This window comes from Pollachius pollachius (assembly GCF_949987615.1).
Source record: "Pollachius pollachius genome assembly, chromosome: 1".
Taxonomy (NCBI): domain Eukaryota; kingdom Metazoa; phylum Chordata; class Actinopteri; order Gadiformes; family Gadidae; genus Pollachius; species Pollachius pollachius.
Genome location: NC_136934.1, coordinates 13,594,799 through 13,619,606, shown reverse-complemented (window position 1 = coordinate 13,619,606; position 24,808 = coordinate 13,594,799). Strand labels below are relative to the sequence as shown.

General features: G+C 44.7%; 2 protein-coding genes across 2 annotated transcripts; both read left to right on the top strand.

Annotated features, from left to right (window-relative positions):
- The first annotated feature begins 131 nt into the window (after positions 1 to 131).
- LOC307090099 (putative aminopeptidase W07G4.4) lies at positions 132 to 5,345 on the top strand. Its single transcript, XM_079756643.1, has 16 exons — positions 132 to 211; positions 767 to 808; positions 894 to 984; positions 1,457 to 1,605; positions 1,788 to 1,896; positions 2,019 to 2,146; positions 2,242 to 2,341; positions 2,455 to 2,530; positions 2,626 to 2,711; positions 2,884 to 2,988; positions 3,207 to 3,282; positions 3,420 to 3,538; positions 3,705 to 3,788; positions 3,933 to 3,990; positions 4,126 to 4,307; positions 4,491 to 5,345. Exons 1-16 carry the CDS (start codon positions 201 to 203, stop codon positions 4,617 to 4,619), a joined length of 1,545 nt encoding a protein of 514 aa, XP_079612769.1. The 5' UTR covers positions 132 to 200; the 3' UTR covers positions 4,620 to 5,345.
- Positions 5,346 to 5,588: 243 nt separating this feature from the next.
- Positions 5,589 to 8,313, top strand: pcna (proliferating cell nuclear antigen). The gene is made up of 6 exons (XM_079756977.1): positions 5,589 to 5,972; positions 6,821 to 6,918; positions 7,008 to 7,075; positions 7,249 to 7,443; positions 7,536 to 7,659; positions 7,778 to 8,313. Exons 1-6 carry the CDS (start codon positions 5,752 to 5,754, stop codon positions 7,852 to 7,854), a joined length of 783 nt encoding a protein of 260 aa, XP_079613103.1. The 5' UTR covers positions 5,589 to 5,751; the 3' UTR covers positions 7,855 to 8,313.
- Positions 8,314 to 24,808: the final 16,495 nt, after the last annotated feature.

Genomic DNA, 24,808 nt, shown 5'->3' with positions numbered 1-24,808 from the left:
AATACATTTAAGTCATGAAAAAAATACCATAAGGTTATTGTTGTTTTTGATGATTCCTGAATAAGTAAATACAAAAGAACTACAATTCCCGGCTTCCAGCCAGAATATCATGTGATCCGCATGTTAGCAGACGAAAGGTAGGGAGTGATCCGTGTTTCACGTCCCTCTTCTCCAGAAGACGTCGGAGCAGAAAGGCTGCAATGTGTACCAGGTATGGATGTTCTCCTTGTGTCTTTTGTAATCATCTTCCTCAATTGCAATATTTAACCTTTTTTACAAAGCCGTGTCAAAAATGCTTGATAATGCAGTTAATTTGACTGGGACTTCTAGCTGTGTTTGCTAGCCATTTGATGTTTGTACTGTAAGCTTGCCAGACGGTCAAACTATTTAGATGTATGTGTGTGTCAATAGGACTATATGGTTCACTTACTTCAGACTCATTAGTCATAATCAAATATCGGCTTGTCTTACTCTTTCACTTTCACTTTCTTATGCAGACAAAAAAGCCATATATTTGTGTGCGTGAAGAAACGTAAGGTTACCCTTAATGTTAGTCTTCCCTGTTAAATCCCTGTTAAAGATTAATTAAAACTGGCGGTTAATGGCGCTTGTAGAGTTCCAGACTATGACCTACTGTACTGTTCATCCATTGTATAGTTCTAGATAAAGAACAAAGGGAACCGGTATCGGTCTTTATCATGTTCCGTCTATTAAAAACCCCAATTGATGAGATAAGATGTTTTTTTTATTTTTTTTTTATTTGCAGAATCCAACCAATCGAGTTGATCACGGACTGCAAGAACCAGAAGTGAGTTTTGACTGATCTCAGATTCTCTGTAAGCTAGTTAATGTTTTCCATGGCTCACTAATGTTTTCTTCTCTTTATTTTCTAGTTTTGATGGCATCGTCCTGGTGACCCAGAGCAGTCAAACTCTGCCTGAAGAGCTGCAATGGCTGAAGTCCCCTCTGGATGACTACAGCTCGGTGTGTGTCTCCCTTTTACTTTACTACTTGTCCTTAGCATCTCCATCACACACTCACACAGCCATAAGGGGGAGAGGGGGGGAACTGTAAAGCTTTCAGGGGCCCGGCTTGAGTTGATCGTAAATACTATTGGTGTTCACTGGATATTGTATTGAACAAAATAACAACCATTGTCAATCTGTCATGCAATTAATCGTGTTGAGTTGTGTGCTGTATGGACCGCTCATTTATGTTAATGGAGAACTCGCTTCCCTAACGTCAAACCTCTATTGTGCAAAGTCAGGAAGCATGACTATCAGCAGCAGGCCGGATTTATTATTTTGTTTTTTATAAAAATGGAGGGGGGGGGGGGGGCAGGAAGTGAAGGTCTCTGAAGGGGAAATGTAACCTCAAGTGTTTCCATTACTCCTTTTGGACTCGCTCGCAACAACACGTGGTCACATGATAGACTGACCTGTGGTCCCCTCTGCAGGTGGACCATGCCTGTGGCAAGGAGGCAGTCGTCCTCCAGGTCCCTGGTTGCCCTGGCAACCGGCTCCTGTTTGCCTCCACTGGCCCGGTGAACCGTGACTACGATGACGTCAGGCGCTACAGCGATGCGGCTATCTGTGGCATCCAGCGGTGGGTTCTGTGAAGGGGAAGCCGGGGCAAACGGTGGTTGTATTGCCATTGTTACTGATTTTATTCATGGTAGCGGATGAGGTGGGGTCCCTTTCTGTAAAGTGTTGGAAAAAGTGCTTAAGCAATGCAATGAATTATTATTAGCACGCAACTCTCAACCTTCTCCAATTTCTCTTTTACAGTGCGATGAAGGCTGGTATGCAGCGCCCCCTGCTGGTGTGTCCTCCACACAAAGACTATGAGAAGAGCACACTGGTGGCTGCGCTGGGGGCCCTTCATGCTCTTTACATGGTGCGAAAGACGTATCACTGTGTGAACAGGATTCATGTGTGCTCTCTCTGCCTCGCTGGTCCCCAAGGCATGTGTTAAACATTCGGTGTGATCTTATATTGCTGTTTCACCCTCTGCTGTAGCCCATTGAAGTGAGGGAAGCGAATGCGAACCCCACTCCATACAAGGTGTGTGTTCTGGGCCTGTGGGTTGCAAAGAAGGAGCAGGGAAAGAAAATTGTTGATCTGGCCATTGCTCTTGAGAGTGGCAGGTGAGCGAGTTCAGTCCCTTTCTTGGATGTATGTTTCTTTTTGGGTGTTTTCCTGTTCTGCTCACCGGCCAACACTTGCCGTCTTGTCCTTTCAGACTGGTTTGCCGCGACATCGGTGGCTCAGACCCCGAGCGTATGGCGGCTCCCCGTGTGGCCGACTATGTGCAGGAGCTCTTCAAGGACAGCCTTGTGAAGGTGGGCTTCATTCGATTAACAACCTTTTGTTTCTGTGGCTATTAATTATTATCTACGTGTGTGACGTCGGATTAACTATCAAAGATCGGTATTGTGTGCTGCCCGTGCTCTAGGTGGAGGTAGTGAGTGACGTGAAGGTCCTGGAGAAGGAATACCCCTGCCTAGCCGCTGTAAACCGATGTGCCCACGGTAGGTCCTCTCATCAGCAGCAACCAGTCTGATGTGCAACACTCTGAACACATGCGTGACGCTAACTGGTTGGTTTTCCGCTCCTTCTGATGCAGCCGTCCAACGCCACCAGGCCAGAGTCATCAAGCTGCTGTACTGTGGAGAGGGACCCGTTACGACCACTCTGATGCTGGTGGGCAAGGTGAGAGGCCACCCGCCTTCTGACGTATGATATGTTGGCATCAGAGAAAGAGCTTTACGGAGCGTGAAGAGACCATAGCTCATAGCGTCATTATATGAATTATATCTTGATATGCTGTGATGATACTATTGATATTATGAATACAAAAATGTAATTTCTTGTTTTCTTCCAGGGTATCACCTACGACACAGGTGGCGCAGACATCAAAGCTGGAGGCTTCATGGCAGGCATGCACAGGGACAAGTGTGGAGCCGCTGCTGTCGCTGGCTTCTTCCAGGTGAACAGAGCCATGATCATATTGGTTTGAAAAGCAAACGTATCGTTGTCACGTGGTAGTCCCGGGCTCGGATCACTGTTGAGGGGTTACATTTTATTAGAATGGAATCCTAGGTTTACACATTGTGGAGAAGGTAGAGCCACATCCTGTCTGGCATGACTTCAGAACATCCTGCAGTGGCTGTTGTGTTTCCAACTGTCCCTCCCTGTCTCATTTAGGCTCTGGCCAAGTTGAAGCCCAAGCATCTGAAGGTGGTGGGTTCCATGGCGATGGTGAGGAACAGCGTAGGCTCAGGTGAGATGAAGCCATTCTGGTCTGGTCCTGATGCTCTCTACTACTATACGTCTGTACAGGCGTATCGGATTCACAGTCACCATTAGCATTGACCCGTGCTCTGTCACTGACATGTTCTTCTCTCTGGCGGCTGGTAGACTGCTACGTGGCCGACGAGCTGATTGTGTCCCGCGCCGGACGAAGGGTGAGGGTTGGAAACACTGATGCCGAGGGACGCATGGTCATGGTGGACCTGCTCTGTGAGATGAAGGAGAAGGTGAGAACCTCAACTTTACCGTCTACACAACTTCAATCATATGTTTATTCGTTTACCAAACAACTTCCCAGTTTAAAGTTGTATCAATGAATCATCTCAGCTTTCAGAGCTTGCTGTGGTAGATCTTTGTTTATGTGTATTCTTCTGCTTGTATTCCCTCTCCTAGGCTGTGCATGAGGTGTCTCCACAGCTGTTTACTATTGCCACGCTGACCGGCCATGCCATCAGGGCCATGGGACCAGACTACTCTGTAAGTGTAGCCGCAAAATGAGTTTCAGTCCATATATTTGCATGAATATTGATCCTAGTCTTGCACAAATTGGGTAAGGATTGACAACAGTATAAGGGAATGCTTGCTGAGTTTTGTATTTTTTTGTATTCATTTATTCTATAGATCATCATGGATAATGGTCCAGCCCATCGTGCTGGAAATGCTTCCAAGTGGCAGAAAGGTAGGACTCATTTCATCAGATTTCAATATGTTCCTCGCTTCGTATTTACGTGTAGTTGTGAGAGTTCCTGATTTGAAGGTCACATCCTCCGTCTAACTCTCTCGTTCCTTTTTATTCCCCCTTCTTCCTGGGCAGCCGGGGATGTCTTGGGGGATGTCTTTGAGATCTCCAGCATCAGGCGTGAGGACTACGAGTTCCACAAGGGCAAGTCTGAATATGAGGACATCCTGCAGAGCAACAACCTGCCTTCCTCAGCCACTCCGCGAGGACACCAGGCACCTGCTGCCTTCCTCATCATGGCCTCAGGGCTGGACAAGGTACAGAGTCACTCCTCCATTACAACTATTACTGTTCAGTTGTGTAGCAGACGCTTTTATTCAAAGCGAGGCAAAGTTAATGTCATTGCAGGTGCTGAAGATTGACCAATAGTCCATCACTGCCCATGTTTCTACCCTTTTTGTTTCCTAACCCATTTGTACTGTGTTGGTTCCCCCAAACAGTTCGGTGTGGACTCAGACAAGCCCCTGCCGTACTCCCACATTGACATCGCCGGCTCCAGTGGCCCCTTCCCCGGGGTCCCAACAGGAGCCCCCATTCTCGCCATGGCAACCCAATATATCAATCTGTAATACGCTTCTTCCGAGCTTAACACCAGCCCATGAGCCAATCAAAACAGAGGGAAATGCTGAACAAGGCAGAGCAGTCTACAGTAGTTTGTGTCCAACATGGACTACTGCTCTGATCAAACATGAATCTGAGTTGTGTGTGTGTCTTCTCTTCTAAAGGTCCTTGGAAGGTCCTCCCTTTTCTCAGTTTGTGTCTATCTTCCCCATTCTTAACATAAGTGGCCTATATCCATGTACTCAGGTGTGGGTACACAAATACCATTTGGGGTTTTTTTATTGTGTGTTTTGTGGCTGTGTGTCATCAAGGGAACGCTAGTATGATTAAATCTAAACTGCCAGAACAAGTACTCCACTCAATAAAAAAAATAAATGTAATCTCGTTTTCTGAATCCATTTGTTGGAGTTGTTGGAGATTTCTTAAATGTATTAAGTCTTTTATTTTGTGTGTGTATTATGAGTAGTTAAATTCTTTAATTATTTTACTTATAGTGTATTTTGCAGACAATTTCAGAAGTTTAGCTACTGTAACGTTGAACTGACTTTGTATTGAGGTATATTTCTCCACGCAGTTGTTTTCCTTAAGAATTTCTAATGTTTTTTAGAAGCTTGAGCTTCTCAACAAAGTGTATTCTACAAGATAAGAAAAGCCACCCACAGACATGTAATGCAGTACTTTGCCACCTCAGTTATTCATAGTAAATTATATTTTAATAAAAATGAAAAGCATAACATTCTATGGTCGTTTTTTAACTCACTTATATAAGGTAACTAAATATATGAAGAGTTTACTGGCACAAGGGAATGACACTCGCAAAAGCGTACAGATCCGAATCCGACCTCTTAAAAATGGCGCGCTTCGTGTACTCCTTTTGGTCAAGGGAAGGGACGTTTGGCAACACGGAAATGACGTATTACGCAAGTCCTTAAAACTTTACGCTGGCGCGCGCTTTCAGAGCATTCTTTATCCACTGCTGTGTGATGCTGTAGCGTTGGCTGTCTTACTCCACAAACAACGCATTATTACCGCCAAGGTTTGATCGACTGCCCTATTTCTTTGCCGGCTGTCTAAATTCGACGACTAACGTCGCAGCAAGTTTTGACTCTTTGACTCACCCCAACAAATACAACTTTAAACATGTTCGAGGCACGCTTGGTCCAGGGCTCCATCCTGAAGAAAGTATTGGAGGCTCTGAAGGATCTCATCACAGAAGCGTGTTGGGATGTCAGCTCGTTCGGTATTTCGCTGCAGAGTATGGACTCCTCTCACGTCTCTCTGGTCCAGCTCACACTCCGAAGCGATGGCTTTGACTCCTACCGCTGCGACAGAAACCTCGCCATGGGAGTCAACCTCAGCAGGTGAGAGAACTCTAATCATGACTCTACATCTGACCATGTGTGAAAGTGCCTCTTCAAGGATTGTATTTGTTTAAACTGCCTTACTGTTTCACTGTATAGTATGTGACGGTGGTACCTGGCCTGTTTGTATGTACCGTTAGCACAGTGCCTGGACTAATGCCTGGATAGTGTAGTTGGTAAAGACAAATGATGGGGATGTGTACTCACTCGCGCTATTTATACATTGACCAGCCTTATGAGGTCGATAAATGCGAGTTAAATGACCATACTCTTTTATAATAAAGGTGTACGTAGATAGCTAGTTCCTAACGCTCATGTCACAAAGAAGCCATCTTGCTTGGAGAGAGCTGCCCGGGCAAGCCTTTATGGTTGGAGCGTAAACGGGAGTTCTCGCCCATGACATCAAAGATCGTAGTGTTATATTTATTTAGTTTCTCGAATAGTTCTATTGTCTTCCACACGATTTCTCAGGTTGAAACCAATCCATTGTTGTGGTTCGAAACATTAGGCGCGCTTCGAAGTCATTATTCACTACGTCATTCGAGCGCCAAAGTCCTTTGGTGGATGGCGGGAAATATTGAACCCGGGAACTTGTCCTTCCGCTCCACATGTATGACAGCTTTAGCCGCTAAACTTTTGTCCATATGGTTAACTAGGCTACAAGACTACACGCACACAGTAAAACTTCATTCGATCATTTACCTCATTTATTGTATTGCTGTCGATGTCTAGCGATGTGCTCTAAACAGCAACTCAATGTTACGAACCTCATCCATAAGAATACATTTTTAAAAAGTCATTCTGAAAGCATGTTGCACATTTCTGAACAAATGTTGTTTTTCTCACAGTATGTCAAAGATCCTGAAGTGTGCTGGAAATGAAGATATCATCACCCTCAGAGCAGAAGACAATGCTGACACGCTCGTTCTTGTGTTTGAAACCATCAGTAAGTGTCAAGCCTTTCAGCTGTGTATTTACCTTGATTTCACGGTCCCCAAAATACATTTGTTAAATGTCTCCATGTGCCAATTTCAGACCAGGAGAAAGTCTCAGACTATGAGATGAAGCTCATGGACCTTGATGTGGAGCAACTGGGGATCCCAGTAAGTGTTTGCTACATTAAGCTATTTAATATACTTAAGATTCTGTTATGGGGGGGGAGGCACAAGCACTTATCTCAAGGAAGAACAATTTTTTTGGATTGAAACACTACAGAGAAGCACCACTAGGTGGTACCCACGTGCTTGGTCTAACCTGTGTCTGCGTGTGCTTACAGGAGCAAGAGTACAGCTGTGTGGTGAAGATGCCATCGGGGGAGTTTGCCCGTATCTGCCGGGACCTCTCCCAGATCGGAGACGCCGTCATGATCTCCTGCGCCAAGGACGGAGTCAAGTTCTCCGCCACCGGAGAGCTCGGCACCGGGAACGTCAAGCTGTCCCAGACCAGCAACGTTGACAAGGAGGACGAGGCTGTAGGTCCTTTTCTGTTCACCGTGAAGCCATGTGGGCTGGTTTTGGCCTCATAACCTGTTGTATTAAAACACGTTTGTTTTTTGTATTGTAGGTGACCATTGAGATGAATGAGCCGGTGCAGCTGATCTTCGCCCTGAACTACCTGAACTTTTTCACCAAAGCAACGCCGCTGTCCAAGACCGTCATTCTCAGCATGTCTGCAGACATCCCCCTAGGTCAGTGATGGAGATCATGTTTGCCAATTGGATCAGTTTATTCGTCATTCTTTTTACTATGCGCATGTCCCCCCCCCCTATCTCGAACTAACAAACATATTTTTGTTTTTATTTCCAGTGGTCGAGTACAAAATCGCAGACATGGGTCACGTCAAATACTACCTGGCCCCCAAGATTGACGAGGAGGCCTCCTAAGCTCTCCTCCAGTGGGGGTGGGGGGGTTCTCTCGAGGACTGGAGATCCAGAGGACTTGATGCACACAATGAGACTCCCTCTTGGCCACATCCCATGGGTGAATCAAGGCCACTTCCGGAAAGAGCTGCAGTAAAGAGTGTAGGCAAATACAGATTTACATGCATACAAATATGGTCTTGGCAGTTTAACGTTCTTGCGATCCCTGTTGTGTGTATGCGAGTTGGAGATCTGTCTCGTCATCAAAACGGCCCTTAAGAAGTCTTCGGCACTTCCATCACGCCCCACTCCAGTTTTTCCTGGTTCACTTAACTTTAACTTAGTGAAGCAAATCTCTCAGCAGCCCACCCTTTACTTGTAGATACGCGACTGTAAATACTTACTGTGGTTTTATGTCAGCCAACCAAGACCACATTCTTTTTCTTTTTGTATTCAATGCCCAAATTATTAAAGTTGTTTTGAAAGTAATTCCATTTCCTCTCCTTTATGTTTTGCAATATGAGTTTTCCATACAAATAGCTGAGTCTTCAATACTTTAAAGAGTTGGCTTAGTAGTCATTTTTGTGTGCTTATTGAACCTATTGCATGCATAAATATAACGTAAATATCATGCTTGTTTCCATGGAAAGGGAATGAAATAGCACTTTCCTGAAACTTCACTCCCAAGTAAAATAATGTATATAGTAAATATGAATAATGTAATCATATATGGTAATAAATTATCCAATGATAATGGCCTGTTAATTGTTGAATAAAATAAGTACTAGTTCAGCCTCCTCAAACAAGTCTACATAGATATGTCAAGGTTACTTTTAGCTACCAGCTAGTTGAAATGTTGCATTGTTACTTCAAACTGATATATGTAACCCCCTCTATCCACACAAGCTTAACCTGTCTGCCCTACTTTATAACAGATCAATACATCATGGAGTGCTCTAAGTTTGAGGACTTGCATCCGTTCAATGCACTCAGCTGAATTCATTAAAACTACCAGTATTGATGACTATTTATAACCACGCTTATAAAGTCGGTAAAACCTGTGGGCGTTCAATATGGGATTAACCATAATTCTTCTGACACATCTGCCTGTGGACATATCAGGTGAATGGCCAAGGACAGACATGCTGCAACAAATGTGCCTGTATTTGCTATTTAGTTACTCTGAGCTTGTATAACGAAGTCCCTGACGTGCCTTAATTCCTTCTGTTTATGGTTCAATATCTTATTTCCCTAAGAAGGGGCTATTTGGTTTGCAGCAGGGCCTTAATTCAGGACACACAGGAATAATCATTGTGTAGTAATGAATGTTTGGAAGTATCTTTCCCATGTTGGTTCCTCTGAGCCTGCCACAAGGCCACTTGCCCTCATCCTTGCAAATGTATCATTTAGATCTGGTTGATTTAGGCGGTGTGCATTAGAAGTTCACCAGCAGCCCAGTGGTGCAGACAGAAGCAGATTATAACCTCAGAGTAGATTGGTTGTGTAATCCCAGGGGGGATTTTTTTTGGCAAAGGGCGTTAGGTCAAATGAACCTCGGGTCCAATTCTCTGAGCTGGACGGACAGAGGGCTCCATAACGATAGAAGGAACAGATAAAACGACAATATGACAGCCAGATGGAGAGAGAGAAGGATAAAGCGAGCGACAGAGGGAGGGAGTATGAGAATCCGAGAGACAGAGAGAGGGGGTGGCGGGGGGTGATTAGAAGAAGCACAAGAGAGAGGATGGTAGGATTAGAGAAACGAGAGAGAGAGGCAGGGCGAATAGGAAAAGAGGCCTGAGAGTAGAGGAAGAGGATGGGGAAAGGGACAGATAGGGAGATTGGGATTATTACATGCTGAAGGACAAAGACATTGTGATGAACCCACCGTCCAGGGCGAAGAGGACCAGGCCTGACTGCTAGAGGTACCCTCATGTCCCCCCCCCCCTCCATACACACACACACAAACACACACACACACACACACACACACACACACACACACACACACACAAACACAGATGATGACACCAAATCAACTGGAATCTAAAAACATTACTTCATACTGGCAAACAGAGGTAACTCTATTGGGCAAACTTCTACGGATCAGAATTCAGTGTTTCATTTACATTTACGTTTAGGGCAGTAAGAATGCTTATAGAACAAGTGCCAAGCTTTTACAATTTCTAGGTTAACCCGTTCCCCGTATACAACAAAGATAGCTAAGATAAGATGCTACACGATGCTAAGAACTATTAAAGTGCCAGGACGTACAACATAAAATAATTGGGTAATTATGAAGAACCTCAAAGCATCACCATTCATCACTTCATTATGACAAACCTCTAAGCATTTATATTCACCACTTCATTATGACAAACCTCCGAGCATTAACGTCAATCACTTTATTATGATGAACCTCTTGGCATCAACATTCATTCCTTCATTGTGACAAACCCTCTAAGCCAGGGGTGTCAAACTCATTTTGGTTCAGGGGCCACATACAGCCCATCTGATCTCAAGTGGGCCGGAACAGTAAAATAATGGCAAAATAACCTACGTCAACTCCAAATCATTAGCTTTGTTTTTCAGTACTATGCTTTATCATTCGGCCTACATTTGTAGCCTACATAATCACGGATCACAAGGATCTATATTAGCACAACACATTTATTCACAGATAGGCCAATGGAATTTGCATTTCACATTCATTAACAACTGGTTTATTTTTATAGAGTTGAGTGAATGCATTTTTACATCTGAACACCTGAACCAACTCACCACACTAAACAAACTCATGTGGGAGCTATGAAGAAAGCTATCATACTGCCTTGAAAATGTTAATGTGCACATATAAATAAAATAAACAAATATAAAAGTTATAGCAGTGCATGAGCTATGAGATTAGGCTACATCAGATCAAACTGTTTTGTAGGCTACTGAAGCTGAGAATGATATGCTGCACAATATTCATTGTCTTTTAACATGAAACCTGAGTAAACTTATAAGATCTGTATTCATCAGAGTGCAAACATTTCTGAAAGAGCATCACAAGAATTAGGCACAGGCCTACTTGCTGATTAACTTTTTTTTTTTTTTCTCACTGCAGTCTATTTGGCTGGCTCCTGAAACTTGGCATCTTTTAGCCTTTACGAGTGCATCAATATCAGGTGTCAAATCCTGAGTAGCAGCACATTTCACAATGTCATTCAAGTGTGTGTTTGTTAACCTTGAGCGGTGCTTTGTTTTATTTAGGTTCATTACAGAGAACACCTGTTCACAAAGATAGGTAGTCCCAAACATGGATAAAACCTTTGCAGCCAGGGATGTTAATTTGGGGTACCCTGGCAAGAGATATTGATAAAATGTGCCCAAGCCCACCGACGCAAATTTCTCCTTCATATTGGTATCACACTGCAAGTCAATTATCTCGAGTTGGATGTCAGCTGGCATGTCAGAAGGCTTGACTGTAAATGGTGAGCGAAAAATGGCAAATTCCTTCTCTAGTTCACTGAAGACTTTAAACCTCTGCTTGATCTCCTGCAGCAATCCTGTTATCTTGTCTTTGTATTGATCCATATCAGCATTACGTGTGGTCGCACGCACAGCGGTTAGACATGGGAAATGGGCGGTGTCACCGCTAGATAGCTGCGTCTCCCAGAGTGACAGTTTTAACTTGAATGCGCGTATGCTGTCATTATACTGAGTTAAGATACTGTTAAGATTATTCAGGTGCTGTGTAATATCTTGGAAATTTATGCTATACAAGTCGCGGGCCTGATCAAATCATCTCGCAGGCCGGATCCGGCCCGCGGGCCGTATGTTTGACACCCCTGCTCTAAGCAGCAGCCCAGTTGTGTGGTAAAAGCGGACTGTCGGACTGAACTCTAAGCAACACTGTGAGGCTGAGGAAAACACAGAGATCTGAGTATTTTTCGCCAAATTCAATGTATCTATGTTGCTCTACAGTTAAATGAAGCCTTGGTAGTTAATAGTGCAAGAAATGCTTATGGGACTGCTCCTGGTTTTTCAGTAATGAGCCCCGTGTTTACTTGTGTAAACCCCTCGGAGCCTATTTATTGTGTGTGTTTGTGTGTGTGTGTGTGTGTGTGTGTGTGTGTGTGTGTGTGTGTGTGTGTGTGTGTGTGTGTGTGTGTGTGTGTGTGTGTGTGTGTGTGTGTGTGTGTGTGTGTGTGTGTGTGTGTGTTTGAGAAGGACAGAGGCTTTGTGCAAGGGACCAGTAAAGCAATAGAGGGTCTAGCAATTTAAGAGTTTAAGAACATCTCAATTATTAATTAACTGCTGGCATCAAGGTTAAGATTAATTGCTTCTTAGCAGAACGGAAAGTGGGTGCACCTTGGGAGCAAGGTCAGTGCTTAGAGCGTACCATCAAGACCATAAAGTAAACTTATTATCCTTATGATTAAGAGCAAGACCATGAAGTAAACTTATTATCCTTTGGATTCAGAGCAAGACCATAAAGTTATCTTACTGTCTTTTAGTTTTCCATAGGCAAACTGTTAGTTTATATGGGAAAAGAATGTAGCAGATGTACTGTTTAAAACTTTTTGCTTTGAAATGATAGTGTAGCTGTTAAAGCTTGGAAGTTGTTTCCTGAAATTTACCCTTTTATTGCTAGAATCATTGATGTAAACCATGTTTGAACCGACCCAGAATGGAAGCTTTGTCGCAAAAAGGAATATTCGTCAGGCCACTGACTTTGCGACCAATATAATTATGACATGGTTTAAATCAACGCTTCATTTGTAGGTTTTCAGCAAATAGTAGAGAAGTGGTTTGGAATTTATAATCCTAATCAACTAGGAAGGGCTCTCTCTCTCCATCTCCCCCTCTCTCTCCCGCTCTCTCTCTCTCTCTCTCTCTCTCTCTCTCTCTCTCTCTCTCTCTTTCTCCCTCTGTCCCTCTCTGTCTGTGTCTGGCCTTTAAATTGCTTTCTGGAGGCAGGGGACGGTGGCCAAGCAGATAAGGCCAATGTGATGAGACATTCTCTTTTGCTGTCTATCTTTGTCTTCTTCGTGAAGTAGGGAGGAAGGATGAGGGAGGGAGGGAGAGAGAGAGAGAGAGAGAGAGAGAGAGAGAGAGAGAGAGAGAGAGAGAGAGAGAGAGAGAGGAGAGGACCACTAAAAGGGCTCAGGGACATCTTCTGAACCGGTGCATGCTGGGAAATGCTTCAACAATTCAGCAGCCATCATGGACACATTGAATCATTTGAAATGGAAGCTGACACAGGTACAATGAAGTTAAAGTGAGTATTTAGAGTTGGATCTAGGTAAAGTTCCAAACAATAACGACCAAGATATGACCTCGATAGCGTCCACTTCCCCTGCATGGCCTCCATTAAACACATGATCAATGACGCCGTCTGTTTCTGCATTCGTTGCTCATAATGTGTGTTAGCGACACAGCATCGGGGGACAGCTGTTCCTGTGCTGGTGATGAAGAGGGGGTACCCTTGACCAATGAACCACACGGTGCTCAGTTCAGGGGCGACAATGTAGAGATACGTTGTTCAACACCATTAAAAAAAGGGATTGTGGACCTGTGGCTTGATTGCATGCAGCGAGAGTCAGAGTAAACACACGACATGGGCTCGGCCGCTATACTCCTGAGTGGACTGTATGGATGAGCACATTGTGAGCGGGATTTCGTTTAGAAGCTGTGTTGTGTGCAGGGAGGGGAACGCGGTGAGAGAATGTTTTATGTTATACATAGATGGAACTATGTGGAGCCTGACAGTGAGATGAGAGTGCATTACTGCTACTCTTTTTGTGTCTATATGTATTTTCTGCATTTTTTTGGTTTGGTTGACGCTATTCTATTTTACATTCCTTCTACTATCCCGTAGTTTCTCAAATTCCACGCCTAGGAGAAATAAAGACGCCTACCACCATCTTATTTGAGGCCTTTCATAACGTCGAACTTCTGTCTTCCCTGGACTCGCATCAAGATGACCTCATTGCTGTCGAAGCACACATGCCTACACTTTATGTGTCCTCCATCTCCATATGATGACCTGAGGATGCACCTTGCTCTGCGTTGACATACTTCTACTCAGCGATGGAGGGAGAGAGGGACGGATTGAACGGCAGATGCATCAGTTATAGCCTTTTGGATTACCTCTTCTAATTTCTTCTCCAAATGTTTTGTTTTTTCCCTGCGTTCTTGTCCTGCTCTTTGCCTCTATCCTTGTCACCCTCTGTCTAGGGATCCCTCCATCTGCTACTTAGCAACAGTTTCCAAGGCTACAAAGTTGCCCTCCGTTTGTCGCCCCCACCTCCACATAAGTCGCCCGGCGTCCCTCTGTTCTTTTGTGTCCGCTGCCGATTGCATGGACGGTGAAGGAACACACAAAAGGCACAACTATTGGTCTGCATACGGCTGTCTGATTCACTGAAGGAAATCACCTACGAGTGGAACGTTAAAGGTGTTGAATGAGTTGGACTTATACAACAACTTGGTGTTGCATCATTCTTGTTGCTATATTAACATAGATACATAAGAAAACACATACACACATAAAATAACACATAAAACACAATCCCCTCTTAATGTCATTTGTGACTAAAGTTGTGAATTGAGAGAGAATTGGCCCACCATGTTTTTACAAGGTAGCCACATACGAACCAATTAGAGAGTCTGCAGATCGCTGCAATGTGGTTCTGAGCCGGCCAAGATAACGTCCACGGACACACATGGGAATAATAATACAGAAATAGCATAAGGCTGTTGGATGGAGTCACACATGAATGCAAATGTTGGTGCCGAAGAATCTATGTATTTCTATACATCTAAAAATAGACATTTTCACCATAGAAACATGAACTAATTCTGAGGAGTGAATTTCTGTGTGTGTGTGTGTGTGTGTGTGTGTGTGTGTGATTGTGTGATTGTGTGATTGTGCACGTGTGTGTGCACGCATCCTTGTGTGTGTTTATCCTATGTGTGCCTGTATGTGTGTGTTTACATGCTTGTGTACTGCTCCGTGCTTGATGCATTTAATATGCGGGCATTATCACGTGTGTTGGTTTGCACATGTGTCACGTACAGCTTATCCACTGCATTGTCCCAGCTGCGAGGTGGTCTCTATAGGGGTCTCCATTTGCTCAGGACGCCTGCAGGAGCCACAGGGGTTTCCAAGCAACCCCAACTCCCCCCCCCCCCCCCCTCCCCCCTCACACACAGTACGTCAGTAAAGCCTTGCAGGCATAGCACATATGTTGAGATGAGATGCCTATTAAAACACAATATGTGTGCTAACAAACACTCAATCCTCTGTGTTTGTGTGTGTGTGTGTGTGTGTGTGTGTGTGTGTGTGTGTGTGTGTGTGTGTGTGCGTGTGTGTGTTTTACCCAACATTTAAATGTCACTGCTCCAGTTTATTAAAGTTTGTTAATCAATCATATCCTCATAGCATCAAAATCTAAAAAGCATGAAGATTTTAGTACAAACGAACTAACGATTACAATCGTCGACTTTGCTGTTCTTATTGCTAGCGCTCAGAGCCAAACTCAGGCTATTGTTTGTCCATAAGTCATTTGAAAGTGACTCACTGGTGGGTACGTGTTCAGCGGATTATGCTTTTAAAGTTCTCCGATTCAATGTGCGTTTCAGCATTTAGGTTTGAATTGTTGTTAAGCCTTTTGTAATAGGCACCAAATGCCTAACATTGGACCCACGCCAGTGCTAATTTGCTACAAATGAGACAGGTACATTGTGCGGCTCACACAATCCGCGCTGCGTGCTCGCCCCGGCCCTGTATATTATACAGGGAAATTGGTCACAACAACGAAAGTCAGCGGAAAGCACACTGATAACAAGCCCCAATACTGTGAATCCTAATGAAGCCTTAATGAACTGATCCGAACGCGGCACTAAAGCCACTGGTTTCTCCGGGGGAGGGCAGACTCACACGGGAACGGTAGACTAAGAGACATTTTGCTCTCATAACGACATCCGGAGAGACTCATGCAGTACAGGGTGTTTAAAGATGATTTCAGTTTTGCTTGCTTGAAAGGAAAGGCGCGTTAAATATACACTTTGTTCCGCGTCACTTTCCCTGTGTGCTGTTGCCAGCGTCCTCGGCTGATGCCGTGTGAGGTCAGCTTTATTTAGAGGTTGTGTGTGAATCCTGGGCTCTGTCACAACGACTGATCTGCCAAACAACACTGCATGGTTATTATTAGGACGCTGTCGATCAGAGGCTCACCACGTTATGGATATTCCAGTCCCCACTAGACACATAAAAGTGTGTGTGTGTGTGTATGTGTGAGCGTATGCTTGTGTGTGTGTGTGTGTGTGTGTGTGTGTGTGTGTGTGCATGTGTGTGTGTGTGTAAGTGTGCGGGTGCATTTGTGTGTACGTGTGTGTGTGTGTGTGTGGGTGCGTGCGTGTACGTGTGTGCGAGTGTGTTTGTGTGTAAGTGTGTGTGAATGTGTGTGTGTGTGTGTGTGTGTGTGTGTGTGCATGGTAAATCTGAGATTATTGTGTTCCAGAAGAAAAAAGCACTCTGATGTTTGAGCCCATCTGCCCTTTCTTGCAGCGTTTGTTGTTGTTGTGGCTTTTTTGTCTTTTTTGGGTGCTGGGGGGAGCTGAGGTCAATCGACACTCTGCTCCCATTCATGGAGATGAAGGAACGGAGGTGGAGAGCTCGACAATATGAGAGACAGATGGAGAGAGAGAGAGAGAGAGAGAGAGGCAGGGAGACAGACAGAGCGAGAGAGAGAAAGAGAGAGTGGGAGGGAGAATGAGAGAAAGATTATAGTGAGAAAAGAAGTGAGACAGAGAGAGTGGGTGGTAGGATGAGAGACCAGACAGAGAGAGAGACAAAGACAGAAAGATAGAGAAAGAGAGAGAGAGAGAGAGAGAGAGAGAGAGAGAGAGAGAGGCAGGGAGACAGACAGAGCGAGAGAGGGATGGAGAATGAGAGAATGGGTCTGAGATAAGGAGAGTAGAGGACGAGGATGGGGAAAGGGACAGATAGAGAGATTGGGAGCATTACATCCTGAAGGACAAAGACATTGCGATAAACCCGCCATCCAGGGCAAAGAGGGCCAGGCCTGACTGCTAGAGGTACCTTCACGCCCCCCCCCCAAACACACACACACACACCCATGATGCCAACAAATCACCTGGAAACTTGATTACATACAGGCAAGCAGGAATGATTGCCTAATGGACAGACCTATAATCATCAACATTCATCACTTCTTTGAAACAAATCTCCTGATTCACCGTCTCATCATGAAAAACTCTAAGTATCAACAGTCATCCCTTCATCTCGAACTCTGAGCATAAACATTTATGATTTCTGACTGAGATGCTGACTTCTCAGCATCAGCATTCACCACTTGTCACAAACCTTTAACCATCAACATTCATCACTTCATTATGACAAACCTCGGGCATCAACATTCACTACTTCATTATGATAAGCCTTTCAGTATCAGCATTCATCACTTCAAAATGATGAACAAATCAACATCAAATTCACCACTTCATTAGGTGCTTCGGGTAAAGTTATCCCATTACGTAATCCTCCATCAATCAAAGCCAGGCAAAAAGGCTACATTCCAGTCATTCAGACTCTTACTTCCGTTTTGTGCTGCCTGAAATAACTCCCTAATCAAGGGCAACTCACTGGTACAGTGTTGAATATTTCAGCAGTGATGTGAATATGAAGTTCAGAGATCACAGAAAAGGTAGCAGGTGTTTTGCGTTTAATTATGCAATCAACTGACCCGGGTTGATTGTAAAACTGACCTCACACACACACACACACGCACGCACGCACGCACGCACGCAAGCACGCACGCACGCACGCACGTACGCACGCACACACGCACACACACACACACACACACACACACCCAACACACTCCCTCTCTCGTTCTACCCCGTGCAGCTTCGTTGCTCCAAGGTCGCTCCAATTGATTCAATTCCTCCTGAGAAGAGGAGGAATTGCAGAGAGGCTTTTAATTGCATTCAGGCAATCACTCACACACAAAACAACCTGCAGGCCCCCAACACACACACACACACACACACACACACACACACACAATTTACTATGTGCGCTCATACTAGAACACACACACACACACACACACACACACACAAACACACCTTGAACAAAAACTTCCTTGATTGAAATATTTCAATTTCAGTTGGCGTTGAGTGGTAGATATTCCTTGATACATGAAAATATATGTCCCTAAATGTAACGCTTACATATGTATCACAAGCCAATAATAACAACCTGGAATTCAACAATTCCTCCTTCAATCCGTCTCCCCTCCCTCATCCTCTTTGGCTGAATTCCCCCCCCCCCCCCTCCTTTCGGTAGGCGAACATTCCTTCGCATCTCAGCTGAGCGGGCTGAGCGTCTGAGAGCAGAGGACACCAGAGGAAGCGCTGCGGCTGCAATCCGGGCGACTTTTACCGACACCCTGCGCACAGAGAACCCAAACATGCAGGTAATACATCTATTCTCTTTTAAATCGAGCCAGTTCTAGCCGACTGCTGTCTGATTTGAACTGTGATTCGCGTCACTAGAATCCCGTTGTAGTGGGCTACATTCTCAATTAATGTTTTAGTGTGGTCGGTCTTTGGTTGATGGTGTACGTGCATGTTTTATATTTGGGCGTCGCACAGCGACCCCATCCTTTATACTTTTTCCAAAGCTGAGTTTCGGAGTGAAGTTACATAATACTCAGTCTATTGTGCTTTCTGGTGGCAGGTCCGCACGACACAGCGGACTCCGGATCAGTTTCCTTAAATTGTCACTTTACATCACTTCTCGCACTGTGACTCCTTTCATCTTCTCTCGCTGTGCGCGAGAAGATGTGTGTGTGTGTGTTCCTGTGCGTGTTTGTTGGCGCAAGACAGACAGAAAACTCATGGCTCTATGGTGATTCATCCCGGCTACAGTCTGCAAATAGTCTGGCGCGGGGACATCATTTAACACGCACAGACTGTAAGTTATTAGCTGATTTTGCACGGTTACAGAGGACTCAAAGGATCAATGTATAAGGAATCCCTGGTACTCTGATTATAGTCCCCCGTTAGAAGCCTCCAGAAGCCTGATCCCTCTCACTCCCATCCACTGTGGGTTTTATTTCCTTGCTTAAGTAATGGGTTTGCTTACAAAAAAAAATCGCCGTTCAAGAACCATTAATTCTCTTAACGAGCTATGAATCACCCATTTAGCCACTTCCATGTAGACCTTAATCTACCATCCAGCCATCCAGCCGGCTGGGTGGCCTGTATCCATCACACCCCTTTAAAATAAACAGAATTCTATTGATAGGTGCATAAATATTGCAGTACAAAGGAGAGGCGGGAGTTAGATAACATTGTGTTTATCTTATCATATTTATCAAGTATGGCTGTGTACGAAATGCAAGGGAACGGCTTTAGAATAAAAATAGGGTGAACCATATAAAAGAAAGTTGTTGATATTGACTTCATGTTAATACATTACAACCCCAGAGTATTGTGTTAATTCATTGAATCCTTCCATTCTGCCAGTTTTAATCCATCATGATGTAGTATACTGTTTGCATTTTGCAATGTTTTGTGTTTAGAGGAATAAACCACATGGGCTGGGGTTACAGGTGGTATATTAGATCCAGCTTTAATATCTAAATGACAAACAAGGCCTATCTTCAAGCAGCTCAAGTAAGATACAAGGACACATTTAATTGTATGTGTCATGTAAATGTAAAATAACGTAGAAAATGCAATGTAAATGAAGGCAGCAATTTACATTTAAAGGGTAGTCGAGAGTGTCTGAACAAAAGCCAACATTTTCACAGGTGTGGGCAAAATGTGTATTACAAATCCTCTGTAAATAACAAAATGAAAAAATGACAATAGCCGTTCTTTATTCTACATGTTATTCACGATCAGGCGTTTTTGCCCCTATCACTAATCAAAATTCTCTAGGATAACATAGCTGATACAACGCAATAGCACTATCAGAAGAATCCAAAACTAAACAGAAATAAGAAAACATCATTTATTTATTTATTTATTTGGTTGATAGGGACCACCGATATCAGATGGTCCTAGATATCTCTCCTTCTACATTCCAGCCAAAGTGACGCACCATTAACCCCCTGGTGGTACAAGAGGCTTGGTTACCAGACAGGCCGTTTACATGCATCGCTATGCATGTGTCTGTCTACATTTACATATGAAACATGCTTGGGTGGAGACTGCAGCACGTGTGTTAGTCACAGATGGCCTCCGCTGTTCACACTGGGTCCGGTCAGTGGGTTGCAACGCGTCATGAGTGATGCGATTATCAGGGTTGGATCAACCACTGACACACTTACATTAAATCAAGTCAATGAAAGATTTGTTTTTGCAGGATTCATGCGATGATATTCATAACAATATCATTGTGGCCTGTAGTCACGACCCAGGGGAACGTCTGCTTGCTGCAGGCTCATTTGTTTAGAAGGTCTGAATAACAGACTCCATTGAAAATGTCATCTTTCAGGAAACCCTGCGATAAAAATCTAATTTGCAATTTCTCATATACGGTTGAGATTTTCTCTGTGAGAATGCAAAGTGAAGGGCACAGGCACTCATCTGCGCACTTGCTCACAGGCAAACACATTTGCACACACCTTGGAATTCATGATGGGGAGGGAATGGATTGAATCGAAATGATTGGCTGTTAAGAATGCCGAACAATCAATAATCAATATTGTGATTTACAAGAAAAATCCATTTTTACATTTGGTGATACATTTGGTGAGATATCTAAGAGATACAGTCCCTTGCAAAACAGCATAGAGATAATTTATTGAATTTACACACACACACACACACGCACGCACACACACACACACATACACACACACACTAGAGCAGTTTTTTATTGAGAACTCACGCCATGTTCATGCTACCTTTCGAAGAGTATCTCCAAGCAGGTTGGGTTCTGTGTGTGGACTATTGTCACCGAGATGGGGAACAAATTTTCTCAATCGCATTTCCACTCGCATCACAGCACCAGAAGGGTCCATTTGAGTCCCTCTCTCCATCTATTTGCATGTGAATGGGATGATTTCAGACCATGTCACACGTGCCGGCGCTCCGTTGGGTCTGCCGAGTAGCAGAAATTAGGTATGGCGGGATTATCAAATATTAATTATATATTTCCCTTTTCCTTTTTTGAATCCGTCCTTTCCAATTTCTGTCTTGGTCTGTGACCTATTGCTCCTCTTATTCACACCTCTTCAAACACCTTCTCACCTACCATGCGCACGTACACACACACACACTCTCTCTACATTAAGTCACCTGTCACCATGTCCCGAGGTGAGCCTATACGAGCCGCCCTGAGTACATCTGGTGTGTGTGTGTGTGTGTGTGTGTGTGTGTGTGTGTGTCTTTTGGTGGGTGGGTAGGTGTGTGTGTGTGTGTCTACATACGTACGTATATGTGTGGGTGTTTGTAGGTTTCTATGGTTTGCTTTAGGGAAAAGAGTGAGAGAGAGTTCTACGGCAGGAAAGTGCAGTTAAAGAGTGTGGTGCATGGGGTGGAATGGACGGACATGATGGAGGATATAGATGGGGGCTGACTTCTTGGACCCAGAGTTAGAAGAGTGATGAATACACATGAGCGCGGAGACAACTGCAATCCATTCCCTGCACGAACACGATCTGAAGAGGCGGGGCTTGAATTCAATTCTAAACAATTGGATTGGCGGATGGAAGAGTCAATGGAAGAGACAGTCAGATTACTTCTTATGCACTGCTCTGCGAGAAGTGTTAATCAGATAACTTATTTATGGAACCTCCTCATCCCTGACGCTACACTGCAGAGTCCCCCGCCCTGCCCACCCTCTCTCTCTCTCTCTCTCTCTCTCTCTCTCTCTCCCTCCCTTTGGTCCCCCAAGCTCTGTCATTAGTGAGGAGCCTTTGATACATATGCAACTCCATCCATTCCTCCACTCTCTCTTGCATCTCCCCCTTCTTGTTTCTCACCTCCCCCCAACCACCCCCTTTCTATTGAACTCCCTCTGCTCCTTTGCTGCACTCTCTCTCTCTCTCTCTCTCTCTCTCTCTCTCTCTCTCTCTCTGTCTCTCTCTCCCCCCCTGTGCTCTGTCTCTATCTCTCTCTCTCTCTCTCTCTGTCTCTCTCTGTCTCTCTCTCTCCCCCCCTGCGCTCTGTCTCTATGTCTCTCTCTCTCTGTCTCTCTCTCTGTCTGTGTCTCTCATCCATATCATTACACTATACAGTACAGTAACAGTGGCCTACTGCAGATTTCCTGCTTGGTCTGAATGACAGGATGACTTATCTTAAATAATGGAAGGCCAGTGTCTCTCCCACGCTCACACTCAACATGGTTTGGTTGTGTGAGAGAGAGGGAAAGAGAATACATACTGCGTATTTGCGCAGTGTTTGTTTCTCAAGTGAAGGGAAGTCACTGCATTTATGGAGCACATGTAAAAACAACCTGGGGTAACCGACATGCAGTACATCTTAGGTCAATTCATCCAGAGCAAATTGTGTGCATGTGTTTGTTTATGTGTATGTATTTTGTGCATGTGTGTATACGTGTGAATGGATGTGTTTCTTGATGTGCGCACATCACACACAATTTTGGGTTGTGTGTGTGCGTGTGTGCGTGTGTGTGTGTGTGTATGTGTGTGCGTGTGCGTGTGTGTGTGTGTGTGGGTGGGTGTCCTGCACGTGTGGCTGTGTGAGATTATGCACCCCGAGTTTATCAGAGTGCCCAGTGGTCCATGGATAAAACAGAAAGATGCTTGAGGATTCTTCTGTTTACATGCTGTCTGCCTGCACTGGTTCACCTCTCTGTGCTCTCCTTCTGGTGGCTGCTTTCACGTCGTAAACCCCGGGGGGACCTCAGCCAGGCTGTCTGTTGTGTTGTGAACTGTATTCCTTCTGACATGTACTTTCTAATAAAGCTAGCAGGAATGTTTGTCATTTCGGCAGCGTCAGCCCATTTGATTTCACAGATCCATAGCTCATAGTCAGTCTAGTCCGGAGTGTGTGTGTGTGTGTGTGTGCGTGCGTGCGTGCGTGCGTGCGTGCGTGCGTGCGTGCGTGCGTGCGTGCGTGCGTGCGTGTGTGCGTGCGTGCGTGCGTTTGTCTGTCTCTGTAATTGACGTTAAATCTGTGGCTCTGTTTCTGTGGTTCTCGTGTGTGGGTTTGCCGCTGTGAGATCACACATCCATATCAAAAGCCTCCATCCTCCACCACTCTCACATCACGGACAGCCCCTGTCCTCTGGCTCCGACCCTGGCTGTCCTCTTACCTCCCCTCCCCTCCCATAGCATGGGCAGCGTCCATTATGCTAATAGCCAGTGGCTCATCCAAGAAGACGAGCAGGCAATCTTTATTCTAACGTCCCTCTGACTCCCTTTGTCCTCTCTCTCCATCTCTCTGTCTCTCTGTCTCTCAGTCTCTCTCTCTCTTTCTCTCTCTCTCGCTCACTTTCTCACTCTCTCACTCTCTCACTCTCTTTTTCTCTCTATGTTCCTCTCTCTTCTTATATACATGTACACTCGTCCTCTCTTGCTATGCTATGCTATTTCTAATTCAGGTCCTGATTGCTTATTTTATTTCTTCTTCGTTCTCTGTCACTCTCTGCCCTGATCAGAATGGGAGATATGCATGTTCAGAATCTCAATGGAATCCAAAGCCATATAAAGTGCTCTATATTTGTGTTCTATTGCGCTTTCTCTCTCTCTTTCTCTCTTTCCCTCCCTCCCTGCAGGGTAAACAGAGCTTCTGTTTGTCTTGTATTTACCTCTTTCATCTGCTATCACACACGTCGTTCAGTCCTGATGTGTGTGTGTGTGTGTGTGTGTGTGTGTGTGTTTGTGTGTGTCATTTATTATGCATGCATGCATGTGTGTGTGTGTGGGGGGGGGGGGGGGGGGGCGCGTGTGTTTGTGTTTGTGTGTGTGTGTGTGTGTGTGTGTGTGTGTGTGTGTGTGTGTGTGTGTGTGTGTGTGTGTGTGTGTGTGTGTGTGTGTGTGTGTGTGTGTGTGTGTGCATGGTAAAGCAGACAAAGCAGTGACTGATACCAGTGGGTCTCAAAGATGATCCAAAACAATTGTAAAGGGTTCAAATTCCATCACATGGAATTTGTGTAACATTCATCTCACTTGACATCAAATCAAGTCAAGTGAGATGAATGTTACACAACCTCGAACTGTAAACACAGTACAGTGGAGCACTGCTTCATTCGGTCAATTTGCCTTCTCCTTGCCGGAGCCGTGTTGCCTGATCGTCGGACTGATACCCTGTGTACCGAGCCACCACACCTTTGTCTTTTCCCGGGTTTGTTAACTGGCTCACCGAGCTGATAACCCGTGTACTGATCCCAGTTTCTACCAGAAAAGACAATTCGAGTCATGCTTTTTTGATCTACCTCCTGTGGTTCCACCAGCCGTTACAAATTTAGGATTTTGTTATTTTTGCTTCAAGATTAACATAAAAATAACTATTTGGTTGGAACAAAAATATTTATCACATGGCATTTACCCCTCTGTGAAAAAAGTCTAGCGAGATCATAATAAAATGAATGAGCTGAAAATTGCCAGCCCAAAAATGATATAAAGGATTTAATACGACTGAGATCATAACAGATCCATAGAGTGATTCTCTGCCTACAACGGCGGAGCTGTTTTATTCTCAAACAACCAGGAACAATGTCCCACCCTTATCGGCCTAGTAAGAGAACCACGTTGAGATGTCTCTGGCGTGGATGACCGGGCTGACCCGGGGTTGGAGTCAGCCTGGGAGTGTGACAGACCCCCATGACCCCTGACAGGAACCAGCGAGAGAGTGAGCGAGAGACATGGAAGAAGCCCTGGGGAAAGTTGTTGCAGCCATTATTGATGAGGCACAGTGTGAAATGCTAGAATAAACTAGGGTAATCCCCCTCTTCTGAAACCAAGAACAATATAAGCATGTG

Bases quoted from the DNA above. Each gene is read 5' to 3' on its own strand.
- pcna (XM_079756977.1), top strand. From the start codon at position 5,752: ATGTTCGAGGCACGCTTGGTCCAGGGCTCCATCCTGAAGAAAGTATTG. The intron at 5,973-6,820 runs GTGAGAGAACTC...TTTTTCTCACAG, and splicing joins ATGGGAGTCAACCTCAGCAG to TATGTCAAAGATCCTGAAGT. The intron at 7,444-7,535 runs GTAGGTCCTTTT...TTTGTATTGTAG, and splicing joins TTGACAAGGAGGACGAGGCT to GTGACCATTGAGATGAATGA.
- LOC307090099 (XM_079756643.1), top strand. The intron at 2,989-3,206 runs GTGAACAGAGCC...TGTCTCATTTAG, and splicing joins CTGTCGCTGGCTTCTTCCAG to GCTCTGGCCAAGTTGAAGCC. The intron at 3,991-4,125 runs GTAGGACTCATT...CTTCCTGGGCAG, and splicing joins TGCTTCCAAGTGGCAGAAAG to CCGGGGATGTCTTGGGGGAT.